This window comes from Saccostrea echinata, unplaced genomic scaffold (assembly GCF_033153115.1).
Source record: "Saccostrea echinata isolate AGI-Se365-2 ecotype Australia unplaced genomic scaffold, CSIRO_AGI_Sech_v1 ptg000029l, whole genome shotgun sequence".
In the NCBI taxonomy this organism is placed as follows: Eukaryota; Metazoa; Mollusca; class Bivalvia; order Ostreida; family Ostreidae; genus Saccostrea; species Saccostrea echinata.
In genome coordinates this window covers 9,794,842-9,820,651 of record NW_026889778.1, presented here as the reverse complement: position 1 = coordinate 9,820,651, position 25,810 = coordinate 9,794,842, and the positions used below count along the sequence as shown (strand labels likewise).

Below are 25,810 nucleotides of genomic sequence, written 5' to 3'. Positions count from 1 at the left end.
CAAAATTACTTTGTTAAAAAACAATCTGATTGTACACACAAGAACTCCGAAGTTGACATTAAAAAGATGCTCGAGTTTCTGACTGACAATATCTATGTGGTTTTTGGAGACCAGGTCTTCCAACCATCTATTGCAATACTTATGGGTACCAAGTGCACCCCGTTATTAGAAGACCTATTTTTGTATTCATATGAAGCAGAATTTGTTCAAAATCTTTTACGTGAAAAGAAGAAAGCACTTGCTGAGGCCTTCAACTCGACATTTAGATATATCGACGACGTATTGTCAATTAACAATGGTTATTTCTATTCTGATGTCGACGCGATAATTCCCAGTGAGCTTGAGAAAAAAGATACCACAGAGTCTGGCATATCTGTTTCATATTTGGATATTTTATAAGAAAAAGACGTTAATGGCAATCTAACAACAAAGCTTTATGATAAACGTGATGACTTTAACCTTTCGATCGTCAACTTCCCGTACTTATATATGCTGCAATATACCCTTATCACCTTCATACGGGGTTTATATCTCTCAGTTGATTCGATACGCCAGAGCATACACTACCTATGAACCATTTCTTAAACGAGGTAAGTTATTGACAAACAAGTTGATGAAACAAAAATATCATTTCGTAAGTTCTATGGTCGATACAATCACCTTGTCAGCAAATACGGTCTATTATTAAGTCAAATGCTGACTGACGTTTTTCATACTAATTGTTAGGCCATTATTTACACACTGAATTGTCGACGGATTTTTCCGTTATTTTCCGATTATGACAAATAGCACACGTTGGGTGTGACCGGTCGGCAGGGGATGCTCACTCCTCCATGGCACCTGATCCCACCTCTAATGTCTTAGAGGCCCGTGTTTGTTCTGTTTCTATTTTGTAATTTTTAATGGACTTCTGAGCTCGAGTACTGTTCGTTATCTCCACATATTTCATGAACATAGACCCCCGCAGATTAAAATAATTCCACAGTAATTCTAAATGCATATTGTATTGATATGATTTTAAATGTAAAAGGAGAACATTTGTTTTAACTTCTATGTTTCCTTCCGAGATGAATCCCCCCTCGCCCCCTGTACATCATTTAATTTTGTTGTTCTCGATATAGCCTAGAGGATTGGATAATTGTTAATAAAGACTATACAGATATTAAAATCCATTTAAAAAGTGATAATAGTTATGGAATAATTCAGACTCAACTTATCAGCGGAAGTTTCTGTCAATGTACCATTTATCATTTCCTGTCAGAAGATATTTTAAGCTTGTAAAAATTCAAACCTACTTGATTATTTGGAACTGAGTAAAGAGGGATATTACGGAATTTTGATATAAGGACATGATTTGTTTTATGAAAATAATGATCTGACTTTGAGCCTTGTTTGCAACACGTATATATATATATATATATATATATATATATATATATATATATATATATATATATATATATATATATATATATATATATATATATATATATATATATATACAAATAGAAAGCACAAAGAAATTGACTTTTAGAATAATCCGTCTCCTAGCAGTACAGGATTAGAGCGCTAGACCACTAGGCCATCTAGGCATGTCAAAAAACTTGCTTGAGAATTCCATAGGTATCGAAAGCAAGCTTTTTGACATGCCTAGAAGGCCTCTCTCTCTCTCTCTCTCTCTCTCTCTCTCTCTATATATATATATATATATATATATAATATATTATATATTATATATATATATATATATATATATATTACGTCATTTTTGTGTCTGTAGAATTTAGTCCGCATCTACGTAGATCTACTTACAGTCCCTGAAACGTTCTACTTTCCCATTTTTCCGTTCGCTCACCGTTCGTTCACCGTTCGTTCAGCGTGCGTTCACCGTTCGCTCTCCGTTCACAGTTTTGCGTTCACCATTTACCGTGCGCTCGCGTTCACCGTTCACAAAGCGTTCACCGTACGCTCTTCGTTCGTTCACTTTGCGTTCACCTTGCGTTCAGCGTTCACTTATCGTTCAGTCTTCAGTGTCATTCGGAACTCCGAAGTGAAAGGACTTATTTTTTTTAAAGTAAGGATTTAAAGGTTTTGATTTTAATAAATAACGTACCGTGTTTAAAGAATCATTATTTCATGGGAAAAAAACAATATTTATTTTTATTATTCTAACTTAGCTGTTAGGTTATTTATAAAATTTATCTGGAAAATAAATGCTGTTATAAGTACATGTATGTACCTATGCAGAACGATGCTGAAAAATTAAATTCAAATACGGGCAAAATACTCATACGTCAAGCACTGCAACATTTTGTTGTTATGTTAAAGACGACAAATCGTTTATGGATAGATAATAATCGAAGTCAATTAATTTACCAACTGCAGCAAAAATACGAAAATATTTATTTCTATCGCATTTACTTTTTCAAATAATACAGAAATACATGTTAGAACTTGTTCTGAGAATGAAAAACAGTACTGCGGATATCCCGGTTAATTAAATATCTTTAGAGCCAATTAAATTGATAGTGTGGTATAAAAAAATATTTGTTTAAAATGTAATACATTAAAAAAAAATTTTCTACTTTACAAATATAAAGTCTTTAACTAGTGCTAATTGTAACGGGAACCGTTACAGATGTTCCCCAAACGGCTCCCCAATCCCTTGTGATGCCCCATTCCCTACAAGCTTCAATAAATTAGACAATACTTTTGTAATATAGATGGACACTTTATTTTTAAGGGTATTTCATTGGAAAACTACTCCGATATAGCCATATGGGTATGAGCCAATCTAATAGCTACATTTTTCACATTAATTATCTTATAGTGTCTCACAATACATACATTTGTTTTAAATATTAAAGAATTTCATTGAAAAATAAGAGAGATGTAACCCTTTAAGTATTAGCCAATCAAAATTCAGCATACGCGCATGCATGGCCTTGCATTCAAATTTGATAGTATCATAATGTAGGAGCTCTATGTGCCTATCCATGTCGTAAATTTCATCCTGTTTTGTTAAAAACCAAGGGAGTTAAAGACATTTAAAGTTTCAACCAATCAGTTTGCAGCACACCTGCATGCGCGTGTTTTCAAGAAATTTCCTATATAACATGTTGTAGCACCTTATAATATATACTTATATTCTAAATTTCAAAGTATTTTGTCAAAAAACAAGGAAATTATTGAGATTTTTGTATCAGCCAATCAGAGAAGAGCGCACATGCATGCGCGTGAGTTCACGCTAATTTGACCATGTTGTCTTGTCTAGACTACTAATATATCTTTATATTTTGAGTTTCAAAGCAATTGATCAAGAAATATAAAAGTTACGGCTTCATCAAGTATATCAGTCATTTCACTCATTGCATGCGCGCGCACGTGCATGCATGTGCGCGCAAAATGACCTTCGTTCCACACACCTACACAACATGCCTATTAACCCTAAAAAGGTTTCATGTCAATCGGATGAGTGGTTCTATGAGAACACTCCCGGACAAAAAAGTACCGGAGAAGAAAGTAGAAAAAAAGAATAATAATAATAATAATAATAATAATAATAATAATAAGAAACAGAGTAAAAACAATATGTTCCCAAACTTCGTTTGGGGAACATAATTAGAGAGAGAGAAATGCCTTTATAACATGATTATTATTTATATAACCAAAGTGATTCTCCAGTAATGATATTTTTCACCGTAACTTTATATGTTTGTCATTTGATATTATAAAGAGCCCCCCCCCCCTTTCCCCTAAATCAGTTACTTAGTTAATATTTCCAGTATATTTTAATTAACATTTAAAAAGAAGTTAATGTGTTTTGTAGCACAAAAATTTCAGTCTCAAAACAAACATGCATCTAAACAAAGTCATTAAACAATAGTAGTTCAAAATATACATGTGCCGGCGGTGATATTTTAAATTGGCATTGAGTATGTTTCAAATTCAAGCAGCTTAATTATTCCAAGTATTTATTCCCAATGTATTTTCTTCATTTATTTATTTATTTATTTTTTAAGAAATGTTGGAATCAGATCTAGAAATGATAAGAAAAAATTTTAATATTTCTTGGAAATACTAACACTTTGCCTTCAGTGTGACGAAACTTTCACCCCTGCACAGTGTCGAATGATTTTGATTGACAGGTCAAGCACGTGGACTTCGTGTGAACTTGAAGCAGGAAAATAAAAACCGATTATGACTGTCAAAAAAATGGATTTGTCGATAAAATAATGGTTACTTTCACTGCCTGATATACTTAAAGAAAAATAAAAAAATTAGATTTTTTTGTTTGATATAGGTACAAACATTTGAGGAAGGGAGGGGGCTTAAACCGAATATCTCTCTCTCTCTCTCTCATTTGTCTGTTTAATGAAAACTATGACAGCATATTACTTAAATATCAAGTTGTGAAAATTTAATATATAACAAATAATATGATTGCCTCTTTGTATCATCTTGTCCGATTATAATCACGACCGGGAAATGTCTACAGATACATGTAGAAGTCTGCTCAATAAATCATCATAAAAAATAAAACTGACACATAAATATATTATTGCATTAAAATCTTAAAATACGAGTGTATATATGCAATACGTCCACATACCTTTGTAAATTTTTTTTTTTCTTTATTTTACACGGAATCGCCTTGTATGGTTGTCACAACCGTTGTAATTCATTCTATAAGTCCGTAGTTTTCTCTTCTAAAATCCACATTATTTGTAATGGTTTTATATATCAAATAAAAATAAACATATTTATTTTACAACTAGATTAATTTCATTTGTTATACTACAGCGTTCGGTAACAATTACAATGTTTTACAGCGATAAAAATCGTGTTATCAAAAGTTGAATTTAAACATCGTACATATGTGCAGAAAATATTGTAAGAAACTTAATAATTTTACTTAATGTGCATATATCGTCTTTCCTAGGACAATTTTCATTGATCTGTTTATTTATTTATTATTTATTATTTTTTTAGCACCAGGCATTAGAATACAATAGAATAGTTTCAATGCAAGGAAAAGATCAGAGGCATTCCGAATAAATCGTTCATCTTGCGTTCACCGTTCGTTCACCGTTCACTTCGCGCTCGCGTTTGCGCTCCGTTCGCGTTCTGCGTTCGCTCACCGTTCAGCGTTCACACATCGTTCACCAAGTTGCGTTCAGCGTTCACACATCGTTCACTCACCGTTCGCTCTGCGTTCGTTCAGCGTTCGTTCACCGTTCGTTCAGCGTTCGCTCACCGTTCAAGTGGGAAAGTAGAACGTTTCAGGGACTGTATAATTCAATACACAAGATCAATAAACAATACAAAGAAGAGTAAAATACCGTATAATTCGCTGTCAATTACTGTTATTATACATCTACTGATTTTTTTTCCCTATATAACATTGCATCTTAGATGTGACTAATTTCCTAGACATCGTTATGAATGGACTAATCCCCGTGCGTTAGTCAAGTGAGCTAATCCCTGCTTCGAAAGCTAATTCCCGATTATCCGGAATCCTCTAGATTTTACCTTTACAATGGTATGATACGTGAATTGACTAATCCCCTTGTGTTAGTTCAGCGAGCTAATCCCTGATTTAAAATCAAGCTATCTGATTCCTCTAAATTTTAACGTTTGTTTCGGTATAATAAACAGTTAAAAGTGTATCATTGCGGGAGTTAGCAAGATTCACCTCGGGAAAAAGTCCTTGCCTTGGGGAACTGGAATCTTGCTAACTCCCACAAAGATATACTTTAACTGTATAAAATACCGTACTTTGTTCTTTCAATCATCAAATTCTGTAATTTCAGACAGATAATAAATTTAGTATATTAAAAACTTATATTTATTAGAGACCTATGGGCCACAAGTTCAAATGAGCATTTGTGACGGTACATATTGTCGTCGGCGACAAAATGTACCTACCCTGACTGCACATATTGTCGTCCATCGGTACATATTGTCGCCGGCGACAAAATGTACCGAGACGAGCCTTATTTTCCTCCTGCATAATGGACGACAAAACGTGCAGTCAAGCACAAGCACATATTGTCGTCGGCGACAATATGTACAGTGAAGGTTGGCATATATTGTCGTCGATATATTGTTTTGACGAATATTTACTTGAGAAAAGAAAGAGAGATTGACAAACACACACATGCACGGAGGGACACAGACAGGATCACTTGCAATACTGTATTGAGAATACTTTTCAGTCAGCAAATTCTGTCAAGGATTGATGTACATTACTCTGTATTACGAAATATCTGACGTTTTCCAGGCTTTTATTTTTAATGATTTTGATATTTTACGTATCAGGAAAACGTAAAAATATCAAATCCAGAAAAAAGCCAGGAAAAACGTCAGATATTTCGGACTAATCACTATGATATGTCAAGATACCGTTATTCTTGAGATATCTGATAAATCAGCCAATTCTTTTTTTCTTGTAATATATACTTTGAAACTAAATACATGTATTAGACTGTTTGTTTGTTTTGTTTTGTTTTGTTTTTTGTTCAGGAGTAATGATTATTTGGAAATTATTTTTTGCGTTATTTTTATATACAATCATGTGCCGATAAAATTGGTTTTGGGGTTGACATTTTCAGATCATTTTAACTGGAAGTTGAAGTGAGTTTTTCTGATCACATTTTGTCTGTAAACTTTTCACAATTTCAGCTTCTTCTCAAGAAAATCTTCTCAGGAACCACTGTGTCAGAAAAGTTGAAACTTATATGAATGCTTTATTATGAAGTGTAGATTCAGTTTTATTCAGATCATGTCCTTTGGGGGGAAGGGTGTGGCTACAATAGGTGATCAAAGTTTTCAAAGAATATTTAGAAAAATTCTTTCAATTTTTTTTCAAGAACTACTGGGTCAGAAGAAATGATACTTATACAAAAGCTTCATTACATAGCAGCGTTTAATTTTGAGGTGCTGACACAAAAAAGATCCCTCACTGCTCAATGGCCCTGAGTCTAAATGTGTAGCCCTCCGTCTGGAACTTGTGACATCTACATACGATTGAAAAATTCTCGAGAAGAACATTAAAACAACAAACAAACAAACAAAAACGGAATCAATTTTGTTCAAATCAGGACCCCAGGGGTAGAGTGGGGCCATAATGGGTAATCAAAGTTTTACATAGGAATATATATAGAAAATCTTTAAAAATCTCAAAAACGAGATAGATGTAGCATCGGCGGAACCCTCCCCCCGGGTGGTTTAATTTTTTTTTTTTTTAAATTCTGTTTGTTTAACTTGTATATACTCACAATTTATTCCACAGATAAGATTTCATAATAAAATAATTTACTTAAAATACACCTTTACATACAAATAACTTTTTTTGTTTGTCAAAAAAAATTCTGAACCGCATCCCTCCCCTCCTCCGTTCTAAAATATCTAGATCCACCACTGAGGAACAGCAGAGCTGTAGGTCCGTCAATAATGATGTTTATATGGAAGCATCTGTGACGGTACATATTGTCGTTTTGTACATATTGTCGTCGGCGACAATATGTACCTACCCTCACTGCACATTCTGTCGTCCATCGGTACATATTGTCGCCGGCTGAAAAGTTACACATGTACATATTGTCGCTGGCGACATTATGTGCCTCACCCTCACTGTACATATTGTCGCCCCACATATATTGTTGCTTAAAGATTTCTTTTGTTGTTTTTCAGTAATTTTATGAATGTAATTGGTGTGTGAATTACACTGACGTGTCTCATGTTATTTCATGCAGCGTGTTGTGACGGTACATTTTGTCGTCCTGTTCATACTGTCGTCGGCGACAATGTGTACCTACCCTCACTGCGCATATTGTCGTCCATCAGAACATGTCGCAGGACAATGCATGGCAATGCTCCATGTAAATGTCTTAATCATTGCTTTGCTCTTTTTGAGAAGATAATTTCCATATACATGATTGTATTCATATATAATTTAATTCTGGTTATAACACGTTATTTGATTGGATAAAAAATTTACTTTATATCGTATAAATTGGGTTGCCTAGGTCACAATGACTTGCGTCAAAACGCATCGATCCGCCTTACTTTACATTTAAATTTTGTACAACCTGAAGTCATTTTTTAAGGACAATAATCTTTTTTCTTACACTAAATGAATGAAAATAAAATTATAAGGAATGAATTTAATAGCAACCCAATTTATACGGTATAAACTGGGTAGGAACAGTTTACGCTTTTATTTAAACCGCTTCGCGGTTTATAAAGCGTAAACTGCCCCCAACCCACTTTATATCGTATAAATTGGGTAGCTATTAAATCCATTCCTTAAGTAAAACTTTAATCGCCCATTGTGGCCCAATGTACCCTAGGCCCGGTTTGATTTGAAGATACTTGAATCTGTACTACCTGAAGATGCTTCCATTTAAACATCACTAATCACGGACCTACTGCTGATTCTCAGTGGCGGATCCAGCAAAAAAGAAGTCATTTGTATGTAAAGGTGTGTTACTGTATATGTAAAATAAATTATGAAATTTTAGCTATAGACTAAATTGAGAGTATAATTATTATACAAGTTTTTACCAAAACCACAAAAAAATCAAACCGCCAAGCGGGGGTTGAGAAGGGGGGCGGGGGGGTTGCGCGGGTGCTTCATCTGTCTTTGGCTTTTTAGAAGATTTTTAAAGATTTTCTGTATATATTCCTATGTATAACTTTGATTGACCATTATGGACTTATCATACCCATGGGTTTATGATTTGAACAAAATTAATTTTGTTTTTGTTTGTTTGTTTGTATGTATAATGTCCCTCTCGAGAATTTTTCATTCATATGGAGACGTGACCACTTGACGGTGGAGGGCTGCAAATTTAGACCTATACTTGGCACACAGGGTCATTGAGGGATCTTTTGCGTGCCAGGACCTCAAAAGTGAACGTACGCTATGTAATGAAGCTTTCTCATTAGTATTTTCTGACCCAGTAGTTCTTGGAAAGAAGATTTTGAAAGATTTTTTTTTCAAATATTCTATGAAAAAATTTGATCACCTTTTGTAGCCTTCCCCCTAGGGACATGATCTGAATTAAACTGAATCTACACTTCATAATGAACCTTTCATATGAGTTTCAACTTTTCTGACACAGTGGTTCTTGTGAAGATTTTTAAAAGATGTCACTAAATTTTCTGAACTCCTTCCCTTGAAAGAGGACATGGCTCTTCATTTGAACAAACTTCAATCCCCTTTATCCAGGATGCTTTGTGACAAGTTTAGTTGAAATTGACCCAGTAGTTTTTGAGAAGAAGCTGAAATTGTGAAACGATCACAGACGGACGGACGGTCAGACAAAATGTGATCAGAAGAGCTCACTTGAACTTCCAGTTCAGGTGATCTAAAAATTAACCCCAACACCAATTATATCGGCACATGATTGTATATATAAGAAAAACGCAAAAAATAATTTCCAAATAATCATTACTACTGAACAAAAACAAACTAATACATGTACATGTATTCAATCTCCATGTATATATTAAGAAAAAAGAATAGGCTGACTTATCATATATCTGATGAATTACGGTATCTTGACATACATGTATCATAGTGATGTACGTCAATTCTGGACAAAATTTTTTGACCAAAAAGTTTTCTTCCTACAGTATTGCTAGTAATGCTGTCTGTCTCCTCCGTGCGTGTGTGTGTTTGTCAATCTCTTTTTCCTTTCTCAAGTAAATATTCGTCAAAACAATATATCGACGACAATATATGCCGACCTTGACTGCATATATTGTCGCCGACGACAATATGTGCCGATGCTTTACTGTACATTTTGTCGTCCATTATGCAGGAGGAAAATAAGGCTCGTCTCGGTACATATTGTCGCCGGCGACAATATATACCGATGGACAACAATGTGTGCAGTGAGGGTAGGTACATATTGTCGCCGACGACAATATGTACAAAACGACAATATGTACCGTCACAGCATCCTCAGGTAGCGCAGATTCAAGTGTTTTTTTTTTTTTTTTTTTTAAATCAAACCGGGCCTAGAATGGAGCCACAATGGGCGATCAAAATTTAACATAGAAATATGTCGGAAAATTCTTTAAAAATTATCTTCTCAAAAATAGCAAAGCAATGATTAGTCATATTTATATGGAGCATTGCCGTGCATTGCCATACGACATGTTCTGATGGACGACAATACACGCAGTCAGGGTATGTACACATTGTCGCGGCGACAATACGAACAGGACGACAAAATGTACCATCACAATCACGCTGCATAAAATAGCACATGTGACACGTCAGTGTGATTCACACACCAATTACATTCACAAAACTACCAAACACAACGAAAGAAATCTTTAAGCAACAGTATCTGCGGGGCGACAATATGTACCGTGAGGGTGAGGCACATAATGTCATCAGCGATAATATGTACATGTGTAACTTTTCAGCCGGCGACAACATGTACCGATGGACGACAATATGTGCAGTGAGGGTAGGTACATATTGTCGCCGACGACAATATGTACCGTCACAGCATTTTTTACTCCATTTGACAAATACATGTATACATTCTGTGTTAATCATAGAATTATTGTGTTTTATTCCCTGGTTACCCAAATATAAAGGAGGGTACATTTCGAGGCAAAAGTAGAAGTGTGGGTATATTACTGTTATATTTTACAGCATCTACTTTATTTTTACTTCTTTTTACAGGACAGGCTATGGGGAACGGTAGTTCTAATGTTGGTGAGTAGAAGTTTGTAAAATTTGATGTTGCATGACTCAATAAATTATGGTTGTTTGATGCAGGTGCTGCTATTCAAAGGAGAGAATATAAGAAGCTATTATTAAAAGCATAAGTAATATCTTATTATAGTGAAATTCTCTCTCTCTCTCTCTCTCTCGTTATATATATATATATATATATATATATATATATATATATATATATATATATATATATATATATATATATATATATATATATATATATATATATATATATGTACAGAAGTAATGATCCTTGTGGTCTTTTTGATAGAGAACATCTAGGAATAGTAATTGATTTTTACTGGGATCTATTGTACATTTGATGTTGGCATTCAATATTTTATGAAAGACTTCTAATTTTTCGACACTTTCATCCCATAAAATAAAGCAGTCATCTAGGAATCTATTCCATTTAGATTTAAGGCTGTTGGCTATATCTTCTCCCCAGTTTGTATTCTAGGATACCTAGAACATAAAATTTAATTACCCTGTAGTTTGTATTCTAGTTTATTCAAGGATCATTACTGATATATATTACAAAGTGACGGATACACACCAATACTTACATTTTGGTTCTTGTCATCCAAATCATACCAAAACAACCTTTCCTTATATCCTCGCCAGACGTATATGCGCCATTGTCAGTGAAAAAGATACAAGGGACATTCGTTTATGTGAACTTAAAACCTATCTTTTAAATCAGAAATATCAAGTCCAACTTATATACAGTCCCTGAAACGTTCTACTTTCCCATTTTTCCGTTCGTTCACTGTGCGTTCACCGTTCGCTCTCCGTTCACAGTTTTGCGTTCACCGTTCACCGTGCGCTCGCGTTCACCGTTCACAAAGCGTACAGCGTTCGCTCTTCGTTCCGTTTACTCTGCGTTCACCTTGCGTTCAGCGTTCACCTATCGTTCAGTTTTCATTGTCATTCGGAACTCCGAAGTGAAAGGACTTATCTTTTTGTAGTTAAGGAGTTACAGGGATTTTTTTTTATTTAATAAATAACATATCGTGTTTGAAGAATTATTATTTCATGAGGAAAAATATCTACAGTACCCGCATCGTTATTCTTTACAGGATACACGAACAATACGATAGGATAAACGCACGATATGATAGGATACACGCACGATAGGACAGGATACACGCACGATAGGATAAACGCAAAACACGATAAATGCAAAACACGATAAACGCAAAATACGATAAACGCAAAACACGATAGACCTGATAAACGATCTTCACAATAGGATAAACGCAAAACCTGATAGGATTGTTTCAAAATGCAAAACGTTTTTTTGACAAGACGAAAAGTTTCCTTTTTGATATACTGTAGTATGATAATTTTAATTACTTAAAAAGTCGCAAATCGAAATGATAAAACATTTTAAATTTATCATGATAAAACATTGAAGTAATTATGCTTTGTAAAAGATACGTTTTTTTTTTTTTTTTTTTTTTTTTTTTTTTTTTTTTTTTTTTTTGGTCAATAAAATTGATCGTCATCAAATTAAAACTATAATTATTTTAAGATTAATTCCACTCTATGATGGAAATTAGGCAATTTTTTGTGTAATTATACAAATGTCGAAATTCCTTCGAATCGTTAAATTTGAATTTTGAGTCCGTAGACAAGCGAAGATTTACATCCAAGTGCAATAAATTCACGAAACGCTATAAATATATTCATTATTTTAACAAATAAAACCTTCATAACAAACATAGACTATTTTTACGGAAAAACATGTAAAAAAAAAAATTTTAAATACTTGGATTTAATATCTTTTGCAAGATGTCTGCGAAGTATTCAAAATCGCTTTTAATAGTTTATATTTAATAATTAAAATCTTACAAAAAAAAAAAATACTAGTCATAATTTGGGGGGGGGGGGGAATTGAAAAATTATTGTTATAATTATTTTAAGGTTAATGCTTTCTCCTCCAAGTTTTTACGAATTTAATTTATATTTTATATAAATTAATTAATTTTTTTGCGTTTTAAAATTGCTGAAATTGCTAGTTGTATTGAGACAGACCGTGCACTGGACTGTGATTAATTAATTTCTCTAATATATAAATATATATGTCGCACATATCCCATGCACATAGAAATTATTTACATATTCCAAGTACATACATTGTATATGTATATATGAGGAAGGAGACCGGCGAAAGAAATCTAATTTAATGAAATTAATAAACGTCACTAGATCTGTCATCATCTATTATCCGAAAAAATACCGCATTTCCATTCTTTTGTATTTATTTTGGTATTTTTAATGTTATAGGCCTGTAAGATTAAGCTAGAAGGGAGCATGCAGTCGTATAAAGAAAAAAAAAATGTTACAGTGTACCAACATGTGTAGTATACAGTAGTAATATAATTTTTATATAATATTGCCCATCGACAATAATAATGTCTTTAGCCATTTTTGTTTGCTTTTCAAAACATTTCTTTTTAGCCCCCCCCCCCCCCCAAAGAAACGATATTGCTTTCTTAGCGTGCTTGTGTTATAAGCATTTACATTAACAGAATTTGTATCTACTATAGATACGTGTAAACTAAGTTTACAATGTATGTGATTATATTTATTGGGTACTTAAACTTTGTTTTAAATAAATAACATTGAATGGTTACGTACACTTGTTTACAACATATTAGAACACACACAAAAAATAAATAATAAATCAATTTCCACAATTTGACAAGTGGATTTTCGGATTGAATAATTGTCAATTATTGCTATTAGACTTTGTAATAATTGTTACAAAACTTATCTTATATAGGACAACATCGGCAAAATTGGACAAAACTTTGTAAATTATGAAAGTCTTAACCCCATTTGAGGCACAGTCAGCGGGGAAGGGGGGGTCCATACCCCCCCCCCCCCCCAAAAAAAAATTCCGATTCAAAAAGCAAAAAAAAAATAAAATAAATAAATAAATAAATAAAAATATATATTGACTTCTTCAATATAGTCACGTATAATATGCAATCGATAAACACGAATAAAACTAAATACAAGGTATTTACCAGTCTTGTGTATCACTGCAGAACCGGGCGATTTCTTTTTTTTTTTTTTTTTTCATGTATCTTTGAGACGCCTTTACATGTAACAACGACAAACAGCACAGAAAACCCTAAGATCGAGAAGTACCGCAAGCGCAGTTTTTTTTTTATTTGATCACACCAATCATGTTTATGACTGTAAACCTATAAAAATTATATAAAAGTATGCAAATGGACTAAATCAACGGAGTTCGGAGGACAAACCTCGCCTATATTTTATTTGATTCAAATATTCAATTTTTAATCTGTAACGGAAGTGTACATTTACCAATTTTCTTAGTATAAAATCTTTAATTGTTAATTAAGTGTTGTTCATACAAATTATGAACAATATCCAGAAAATAAGTAGATGCATTTCATTGAAACCCAGTAGGGTTCAAGGTAAATACTTGACACCAGATGAGAGCTAGATTTCAGGTATGTCTACGTTGAATGCACACGGGCCGGTCATGTAGGGGAAAGGGGGGGGGGGGTTCTTGACTTGACAAGAAGACAGTGTACTGATTAGGCAGGTAAGTGTCATTTCTCTTGTCACGGGAGCGCTTCCACCTGTCACTAAGTTACCGTATATATTACTTCATTTCCGCGCCGAAGTAGATAAGATGTATAATAAAAATTTGTGTGGTTTTGTTTATTTATTCATTTAATTTTTACATCTTCTAAATGCAGTAGTTAAACATGAATGACAAACATCTATATTGTAATATAACTTATCAGATGATGGATTGAATGGAGCATGTTCATTTATAATAAATTGTTATTAAACTTGTAGATATATCAGAGAAACGAATGAATAAAAATAATGATACAAAGGAACAACAAAACTTGCGCGCATAGACAAAATTTATGTTTCCGTTATTGACAAAAAGGATAGACTTAATAAAGATGCTGATATTTTTTTATTCATAATTTATTTTTTACACACATACCTAATGTTTTATGTTTCTATAATTATCAAAACAAAGTTAATAAAGTTCTCGCTTTTTTTACTCTGACTGTGTAAAGGGATTATAATATTTCTATCTTTGACAAAAATATTTCTTACATATCGACAAATAAAAAAAAAATAATAACAAATGACTCAAATAGTAGATCGATTATTTCATGTACAAAAATAGAATGACTTTCGATTTAATATGCTCTCTGCTTGGTCACGGTACTTGACGTTTATTTATTTATTTATTTATCTATTTATTTATCTTTTTTATTTATTTATTTATTTTCTTAAAAAAATATACCAGAGTTAGAGTATTAATTTCTCTTTCTGTTCAACAGTTAGATTAATCCTAAATAAATTAACAAAACGAAAGATGAACTCGAGATATCTCGGGTGTTTCTTTTCAAGGTAAAGATAAAAAGCGAGGGTTTCCGAATGCACACGATAAACGCAAAACACGATACACGATAGAACCTGATAAACGATCTTCACGATAAACGCAAAACCTGATAAACGGAAAACACGATAGAAAACGCAAAACCTGATAAACGGAAAACACGATACGATAGGATACGATAGGATACACGCACGATACAACAGGATACACGTACGATACGATAGGATAAACGCACGATAGGACACGATAGAATTGTAAAGAATAACGATGCGGGTACTGTACGATTTATTTTTATTATTCTAACTTAGCTGTCAGGTTATTTATTAAATTACTCTGGAAAATAAATGTTGTTACAAGCACATTCTGTACCTATGTAGAACGATGCTGAAATATTAAATTTAACTAAGGGCAATGTGCAAATACTTCAAGCACTGCAACATTTTGTTGTTTTGTTAAAGACGACAAATCGTTAATGGAGATATAATTATTCAAGTCAAATAATTACGCAGCAAAATTACGAAAATATTTATTTCTATTACGTTTTTTTTTTTCAATTACAACAGAAAATATAATAGAACTACATGTAGTTCTGAGAGTTATACATAGTACTGCAGATATCCTGTTAAATTATTATCTTTAGAACGAATTAAAATGATAGTGTGGTTAAAGGAAATATTTATTTAAAATGTAATGCACTACAGAATTTTTTTACTGTAATATTTAAAGTCTATAGTTATAGAGAAAAAAAAATCCTTCTTCACCGTAACTTTATATGTTTGCCATTCGATATGATTAATACCCCCCCCCCCTTTCCCCCCAAATCGGTGACTTAGTCAGTACCGTATTTCCAGAATATTTTAATTAACATTTTAAAAAAAAGCTACGGTCTTTTTATGAACAAAAATTTCAGTCTCAAAACAAACATGCATCTAAAAAAGTCACAAAACAATAGTAGATCAAAATGTACACGTGTCGGCGGTGGTATTTGAAATTGGCAGAGAGTATGTTTCACATTCAAGTGCTAATGCCCAATGTATTTTACTAATTTATTATTCAAATGTTGGAATCAAATAACTTGTTGGAAATACTCGCACTTCGTCTTCGATGTGACGAAACTTTCACACCTGCACAGTGTCGAATGATTTTGATTGACAGGACAAGCACGTGGACTTTCTGTGAAATAAAAACGAGTATGACTGTCAAACAAATGGATATGATTTGTTGATTAAAAAAAGTTACTTTCACTGTCTGATATATTTAGAAAAAAAAATCAAAGTTTTTGTTTGATATAGGTACAAACATTTGGTGAAGCCTGAAAGGAGCTGAGTGGGGGGGGGGGGGGCTAAAACTGAATAGTACTCTCTCTCTCTCTCTCTCTCTCTCTCTCTCTCTCTCATTTGTCTGTTTAACCACTTCTGTGCCACGGGGCCGATTTTGGGCAGATTTTATTGATCTGAATTGTGACCATGTATTTCTTTTACTTTTATTCACCGTAAATAATTGTTAAACCTTTGCACCTTTTTATTGCATAATGTTAAAGTTTTTCATGACTTATTTGTAGAATATCATGAAAATTTCAGGCAAATATACGGATAAACGGAGTAAAATTCATACCACTGATGACTCCATGATATTTTCCAGATAAATGAGTTGTTATTCATAATTATTATTATTGAATATACTCAATGAGATGTATATTGTACACGATTTCATTTCAAATGTATTTTTTCGTACTATTATAAATTCAATTTATGAGGTATATACTCTTCTATTTTTGCAGCAACGTTTAGAATCAACGTCATTTTGCGTAAATTACGTCATAATTACGAGTACGTGTAAGCCAAACCTTGAGAAAGGTTCCGAGTTTATCGTTCTCCAGTAATTCAGGCCGTTAGATTGATTGATTGTTTGTTTATTGTTTAGCGCCGAGTCGGCAATATTTCAGCCATATTTCGGCGGCAGGTCCTTAGAATATTCCATAAATACGACTAGGCGAGGAGGGGCGGTTCGCCGGACCCCCGTTTACTTACTTATAATTTATATAAATAAATTGCGTCGGACCCTTCAAGAAGCACAGACCACATACGGGAGTGTAAGATATATAATGAAAGTGACTCCCCCCCCCCTCTCTCTCTCTCTCTCTTCGTGAAATAGGATTTTGTGATAAGAGGATTTTTCCCATTGTAAAAAAATCCAATTCGGGTATAATAGGACATAAGTGATGTGATAGTGTCAAGTTTATTTATTCTATTTTGTTACATATGTAGAAATTGCACATGTAATATTTTAAAAAGAACAAATTAAATATTGTTCCCTGTATTGTCTCGTTTCCTGTTTTCGATTGCATGTATGTTCGATCTATTTTTTCTGGGTGTTCTAGAACACAGGCATAGGACGTATGCCTATATGCAGAAATTACACGCTGCTTAACTAATTTTAAAAATATATTGTAAAGATAATCAAAGTTAATGAGTTCATAGGTTTATTTTTGCTATAATTTTCGTTTGAAATTCTCATCATTACCAATACTTTTTTTCTGTTTTGTTCCGTTTTAACTTTATGTTGTATATAATTTTAATATTTCATAGATTTTTTTTAGCTCTGTCAGTAAGACGCATGAATACATAAATGTATTACAGTGAAAGGGGTAATCCGATGATTTTGATATCCATGCTTGATGATGTGACTGGTATGATTATATTTCTTCCAGAATTTAATGAAAAATAACAACGTAATTTTATTGAAATCTCCTGATGAGGAAATACATGTACGGCCAATGAATAAAATTGGTCTTATGACAAAATGTTTTTTTTATTTTATTTATTTTGTTATTAGGCAAATGATCTTTTTTTCTTTGTGTAGGATATCCTAAATATATTCCCTATCAATCTGACCGGAAGTACAGATTATTTTAGATTTTTGCTAAGGAAATTGCACCTCCCTCTGATGATGACTTACAGATCAAGTTAACATGTGTACAAAATACAAAGTGTGGTTATATATTTTGCTGATTTTTTTTTTTAAATCATGCTAATCATGCATCAGTTTATGCTATTTTTGGGACTATGTTCAAGTTCAGTTTATTGAACCCATACCAAAATATTGGTACATGGGGTACATTAATAACATATATACATTATACACAAAACTGGTTAGAGGTACATATACAAGACAAAAATCATGACAGAAGATTGAAAAATATATAAATTAATTAATTAATTAATAAAAGGGAAAAAACAAACGATTCAATTATTTGAAAATCTAATTAAATCTGTGGTAGAAACTTTTCTAAAGCGCACTCTGGTGAAAACGAAGGGGGGTGGGGGAGAAGAAAATGAAAAACAAGAAGCAAAAACCATAACAAACAAACTGAAAAAAACTACAAACCTCTTTCATTTTGAGGTGATTATTCTGATCATTCTCACTCTTATTTTTGGCTTCAACACAAAAAAGGGGGCGGGGTCTTTGAATAAAAAAAAAAACAAACAATAAATATAAATCAAATATATAGGAAATGACTATTACTCAAAAATTGGGTGTATCTCGATCCAACCCCCCCCCCCCCCCCCTTCACCCGTTTGTACGTACCTGCAACGAAATACGCCTTTTTAAACATCGACCTTCTCCTCACAAACACATGCGATTTCACATACATGTACATTCGTATCGCACATTTAAGTTCAGTGTTGCATTTTATTTCATTAAGGTCTTCCGTTCCAACGGAAGACCTTCTACTGATTCTGATGGTTAAGATTATTATTCTTTTTAAGGTCTTCCGTCACAACGGAAGACCTTCTACTGATTCTGATGGTTAAGATTATTATTCTTTTTTTTTTCTTCTCCTTTCTAGACGCCAACTTTGAGACCTTATATCTCGCTCATTTCTCAACGGATTTTGCTCAAATTTGCAGGGTTTATAGACGTTACAAAACTCTATCAGAATGCTGTCAAACATGTCAAAAATCCACTTCCGCTTTTGGGTTATCTCCCTTTAAATGAAAATTTAGGGGGTTTCGTTTCCAGACAAAGGCTCAGAGACTAAAAAAGCTGGAGCAGAAATACTACTGAATTTGAATAATAGAAGCATTGAAGTTGTGCATATCTATTTTTGTTTTTTGATTTTTTCGTTCAAAATGGCGCTAGATAGGGGTCAAAAATTAGAACGCCTTAAAGCGCGAAAATTTACACATATTTTCCTATGTATCTTTTAAACTAAAAATATTTTGTTAAGACATGTAGAATAAAAGTTGTGCACAATTTTAAGGTCTTTCATTTGGCACCACCAAAAAGGGGCTGGTCCCTTAAATTAGGGATCTTGGGTCCTTGAAAGTTTTCGTTTTATAACTCAAAAACGTTAAATATTTCGATATAGCTGTCGCTTAAAAGTTGTTCTTTAACTTAGTATTGAAATCATGAACTTGTTTATTTTGTTCGAATCTCGTTTAATAAATGAGCTAGAAGCTTGACCCATATACAGATAACTGGTTTCATTAGACAAGTGAAGGTGAAATCTTTATGCGCATAACTGAAATAAACTTGCTATAAATGATAAACCTATCCAAAATAAATATTACTTTAAAATAACTTTTTACGTGTTCTGTGGCTTCATTCCAAATTATTGAGTCACACATTTTCAATACGTCTCGGGATTTGTTTTTGTTTATAATTATGTAACCGGCCATCCCCCGATCACGCGTGATCTAGATCCAGTGATCAGTGGCCATACACTAAACAGGCATTGCCGTTCTAAATCTTTTTGCAAACTCAACGATGCACGGATAAGTGTGTTTTATTTTTAATCTAATCGGATTTTTCAAATTATCTCATCTTATCTATGTTGGTCAAGTTGGTGATATACTTATTAAATTATTGTGGCGGAAATCACAAGTGATCCATTGCGTGTGAACCAGCGATCTGCGTTCGTAAACAAAACATCTTTTCATTGTTTAATGTTGAAACATACACTATATTAAATATTTAAAAAGTAAGCAAAAAATAAATCACTCTTTAACTGCATTTAACCATATTTCACATACATCCCGGGTTTTGTGTTTGTTTACAATTATGTAACCTTTCCCTCGATAGCATATGGCCGAGGAAGCAGCTATTAGTGCTCAAACACAAAACATTGTCGTTCTATATTCATTTTGCTAACACGATGATTTACGGAAAATTATTATTTAAATCATATCAGATCATTCAATTAAATCATTTAATCTTATCTTAATTTGATTTAATTTAAATCCAAGACATTTTATTAAGGGCATATAAAGATCCCCGATTTCATGAATCGTAATCTTAAAACTGCATACATGTACATGTATTTAATAAACGATTTATTTCTCAGTTATGTACTATTGTGTGTTTAATTTCGGAAATTCATTGCGTGTGGTTAATTCTGCAGATAATTCTAACTTAACACAAGGTTTGTATACAAAGAATTCAAAAGAGATATATTTTAAAAAACAATAAGACGCATTGCTTAACACTCTGACATATATTTGCATTTTAAAATGGCTATCTTTATGATTACACCAGCTCTGAACATGCTATGTGAAAAACTCTGTCGACTAAAGTTTTGTAACTCCAGCATATGGCAAGTACGTGTGCTTTTATTAAACACCCAATTTTCCATTAATGCCCACGAAATCTACCTAGCTTAAGATCGATAATATACCGCCAGTCAATCATACAAAAATAAAACAATAGCTGCAGATATGATTGACAAGCCAGCAACCTGTGCTACCTGATAGTCTGAGTTTGCATGCTTTGAAAGCAATAACATGTACATGGTCACGCGTCAAAGCTTTCATGTACCGCTTGAAAAGTCGCGGTAAAGTAGTTTTTTATACACTCTGGTAAAAAAAAACTTATATATTGGTTGGTAATTATATTTCAAAAAATAATTGAGAGAAGAGAATTAAACTTTAAGTTCATTATTTTTATTTTCACTGCTGTTTTGTACCCTGTACTTGTACGCTATATGTCGTCCAAGATAACTGTACAGCTTTTCGAAAAAAAAAAAAAAAAAAAAAAAAAAAACTGGCGGCTATTTGATCCCCTTTTCGCCTTCAATGTCTACCTGTTTACAGAGAAGAGATCATAATTTTTCAATAAAATATTTCATATTATATGTAATTTGATTTGTATGTATAAGTATCTGAAAGGCTATACTGTGCTGACTTTTTTAAAATACATGTTTTATGTATTACATATTTTTTAGCATACGATTAAATATCGCCAACACTATAAGTTTAATTATTTCTCATGTCCAGAACTGTGTAACGTGAATGCCATGCATTTAAGAACTACGTTAACTTTTTATAATTTAATTCCACTTGCACGCGCTGTTCAAAAGAAAAAATGTACAAGGAGTACATATACATGGACTTGAATATAACAATCTTATTAGCAAACATCTAATGATGAAAATGAAAATAATTGATAATACACTTTTACAACTTCATTTCAATGGTGAGTTATTCTAAAACATTACTTCAAATGTCAGAAAGGCCAGCACAGCCAAATTACTCTTAATTGTCCCTGTTTTAATTACAATGTCAATCACAATAACTCTTTTCTTTAGATCCCTTCATTTCATTCTTATTTGTACATAGTTACATGAAACCCATGCACGGCGCTACTTCTGTCAATCAAAATTGTAAACTTCTGGTGCCACGGAATCATTTCCCCTGTGGTGTAAAATATCTTTAGGTCAATTCTAATTTTACGCTTTTATATATAGATACAGTGTAATATTTCGAAACAACGTTTTAATTAAGGCTGAAGATGCATGCTGTGAATTTATCAAACCTGCAGTCCTAATTGACGATCCGTTCTTACATGTATATTATAATTAATCAGAGAGTGCAGTATTTGTGACAAATTTTGACTGAGATTTCACTTTCCCTTTAGGATAAAATGATTGATTAAATAGATTATGCATATGAGATGGATACCTGTACTACATATAAATGTATACTTTTCACTTTGTAACAAGAATCTGTTATTGACAATTAAAAGTGAAGAGTTTAGGTAAAAGACTTTGACAAATGACAAGTTATTCCTTCTTAGTCACTATATAGCTTAAAGCTATATGGTCGTGCCCCCCCCCCCCGTAATTATGTTTTTATTTTTATTTATTTTTTTTTTTTTTGCTTAGATATTAAAAAAAAATTGATTGTTTTTGCCCCGTCCCAGAAAAAAATGAAATTGCTTTATACAGGCTGAAGTCAGAACATGATTTTCATAATGATAGTACCTTTATCAAAATGTTTCTACCCCTACGATTCGTAGTCGTGGTTTCGAATACCACCAAGTCGCCCGCGTGGCGCAGTGGTTTGAGCGTTTGCTCTAGAGTCGCGGATTAAGGAGTTAATCTTTACGTCGCGGGTTCGACTTCCTCTGCAGGACGTGGAGACCGGTCCTTTGCATGAGACCGTATAAATCGAGATTCCGTGTAGCAGTAGATGCTGGCACGAAAGAGATCCCTCACTGCTCAATTGCCTTGAGTGTCGAGTATAGGTCTGAATTTGCAGCCCTCCACCGGCAAGTGGTGGCGTTTCCATATGAGTGAAAAATCTCGAGAGGGACGTTAAACAACACACAAACAAACAAACTATTCCACTACGGGACGTGGAGACTGGTCCTTCGGATGAGACCGTATAAACCGAGGTCCCGTATAGCAGTAGGTGCTGGGATGAAAAAGATCCCTCACTGCTTAATGGCCTTGAGTGTCGAATTTACAGCCTTCCACCGGCAAGTGGTGGCGTTTCCATATGAGTGAAAAATCTCGACGGGGACGTTAACACACAAACAAACAAACAATTTCACTACAGAACGTGGAGCATGGTCCTTCGGATGAGGCCGTATAAACCGAGGTCACGTGTAGCAGTAGGTGCCGGCATGAAAAAAATCCCCCACTGCTCAATGGCTTTGAGTGTCGAGTACAGGTCTGACTGGCAAATGCTGGCAGCTCAAGGGACGTTAAACAACAAACAAACAATTTTTGTGTCGCCTGCAGAGCAGAGCAGCACTTAGCGAACAAATTTCCTGGCGTCTGTCTTGCTGTCCGTCCGTCTGTCACACCTTATATCTCGAGAAATGTAAGAGGTATGAATTTAATAATTTGCACATATAGCTTGACACTATGGCTTTTGTATTTTTCCATGGCTTCCGACCTAGATATCCTTGAACTTGACCTTTGACCTACTTTTCAAAATAACCAATAATGCCGATATACAACTTCTTTTTGATATTTATGAGGTAAGTCTATGCTATTTAGGATGTGCACTGTTTGTCATAAAACATTTTGAAAAATACCAGTGTTACAGTCCACTTGACCTTGACCTTTGACCTATTTTGTAAAATATACTGCGGAGGGTTAAATTTAACTTATGTTTTTTTTTAAATTACAGAGGCAGAGTTTGATAATTAACAGTTATACATGTTTATGAGCTCATGACAATGTATTTTGACACTGTATGGAATAAAGAAACCACAAAAACTGAAATTTAAGTACTATGAAAATACAACGGGATCGGTATTCCAAAATGGATGGTGTAGACTGACAATTGCTGATATGATAGACTGAAACCTCTTTCGAAGGATTGTTGAAATCGTGTACTTAAATAATTTATATATGATTATTAATAATAAATTTATTCAAATTTCATTAATATCCATTTTAGCTTTCAGGGGTTAAGGATTTGCATTTCTATTTGATTGTAAGATTCTATCGCAGTCTTACTATCACTGGATTTTTTTTTTTTTTTTTTTTTTTTTTTTTTTTTTTTTTTTTTTGCATGAACTATATTCAATGCCGTAGCAAATAAATAGCTGATAACTTTTAGACTTAGTTACATCTTTAATGAAGCTAAAAGCAGGCGACACATGCGTTTCTGGGAACACTCTAGTTCTGTAAGAAATCGGCAAAGATAATTAAGCAGAGATTTTTGATGAATAAAATGGAGGGGTTTTTTTTACCTTTTTATAACGCTGACTATATATACATGCATGGTCTGCGTTATAAAACATTATATGACAGGGTAACGTAATGCACCTTGTACACTACTCAAAGACGCCGACATCTTTCAATATCGAAATTGGACATAAAACATATTTACAATAAAATTTGAAGCCAGCGAGTTAAAAGTAATAAATTAAAACTATATGGAAACGAAATGAAAAAAAAAAAAAAAAAACATGTGTAAACTTTTTAAGTTAGAAACACTCAGAATGGGTATTGTTGGTATCATACAGACTGTGTCATGGCCTTGACTCAAGTTCAAGGTCACTAAGAACAAGATGCTTTTACTGGATGTGTGGTCTGTAAGAACATGTGTTAACTTGTCAAGTCGGTAACACAGATAGGTTTGCGTCATAACCAGAGTGTGTCATGGCTTGACGCAAGGTCATATGGACAAGTTCAAGGTCACGTAATAGAAAGTGTACATTATTTTATTGTCTTTCTACTGGTGAAGCATTGCAAGTTGATAGTCCCTTAAAAGATTATTTATCATCTTAGAATATGGCATGACCTTGACTCAAGGTCACTGCTCCAACGGAAGACCTATTCGTTGCTCTGCAACGAGCTCGGCTCTAGTTTTTTTCTTCTTTTTCCTAGACACCAACTTTGAGAGCTCATATCTCGCTTATTTCTAAACGGATTTTGCTCAAATTTGCAGAGTTTATAGACGTTATGAAACTCTATCAGAATGATGTCAAACAGTTCAAAAAGTCACTTCCGCTTTTGAGTTATTTCCCTTTAAATGAAAATTTTGGAGGCTTCATTTCCAGACAAAGGCTCCGAGACTACAAAAGCTGGAGCACAAATTCTACCGAATTTAAATAATAGAAGGATTGAAGTTGTGCACATCGGTTTTTGTTTTTTCGATTTCTGTATTCAAAATGGCGATATATAGGGGTCAAAAATTAGAACGCCAAAAAGAGCGAAAATTTAGACATATTTTCCTTTGTAACTTTAAAACTAAAAATATTTTGATAGGACATGTAGAATAAAAGTTGTGCACAATTTTAAGGCCTTTCATTTGACATCAATAAAAAGGGGCTGGCCCCTCTAATTAGGAATCTGGAGCCCTTTAAAGTTTTTGCTTTATAAATCAAAAACGGTAAATATTTCGAAATGACTGTCGTTGAAAAAGTTGTTCTTTAACATCTTATTGATCTCATGACAATATTATTTTGTTCGAGTCTTGTGTTTTAAATGCGCCAGAAGCTTGACCCATATACAGGTAACTGTTTTCATTCAGCAAGTAAACAAGAGCTCTTCATTCGTGTAACTAAAATAAACTTACTATAAATAATAAACCTGGCTACATAAGATGCTAATATTCTTGAGAATAAGGTTCTTGAAGTGTTTTGTGCTTTATTTCCTAGTTATTTTTTGACAACTTTTCCTTTTATTTCATTTTTTTCAAAGTCAAATAAACCAGTCTACTAAAAAAAATGGAAAAAAAGATAACCTTTTCTTCTTATCATATAAAAACAAACAATATAGTGAGAAAATAAAACATAACTTTGAAGTATAGACTATTCACAGCCATTAAGTGCACGCCACCTTGTGTGTTTACAATTATGTAACACCTCCCTCGATAGCGCGTGGCAAAGGAGGTCACCGG

At 33.3% G+C, this 25,810-nt stretch overlaps 1 protein-coding gene across 2 annotated transcripts in view; it reads left to right on the top strand.

Annotated features, from left to right (window-relative positions):
• The window catches only part of LOC133194465 (uncharacterized), a 92,960-nt gene that overhangs the window by 9,419 nt on the left and 57,731 nt on the right, over window positions 1-25,810 (top strand). For both annotated transcript variants that reach the window (XM_061330420.1, XM_061330419.1), the window contains exon 2: window positions 10,709-10,741. In XM_061330420.1, coding sequence (XP_061186404.1) covers window positions 10,717-10,741 — 25 coding nt within the window. In that variant the 5' untranslated portion in view covers window positions 10,709-10,716. The remainder of the gene's footprint in view (window positions 1-10,708; window positions 10,742-25,810) is intronic.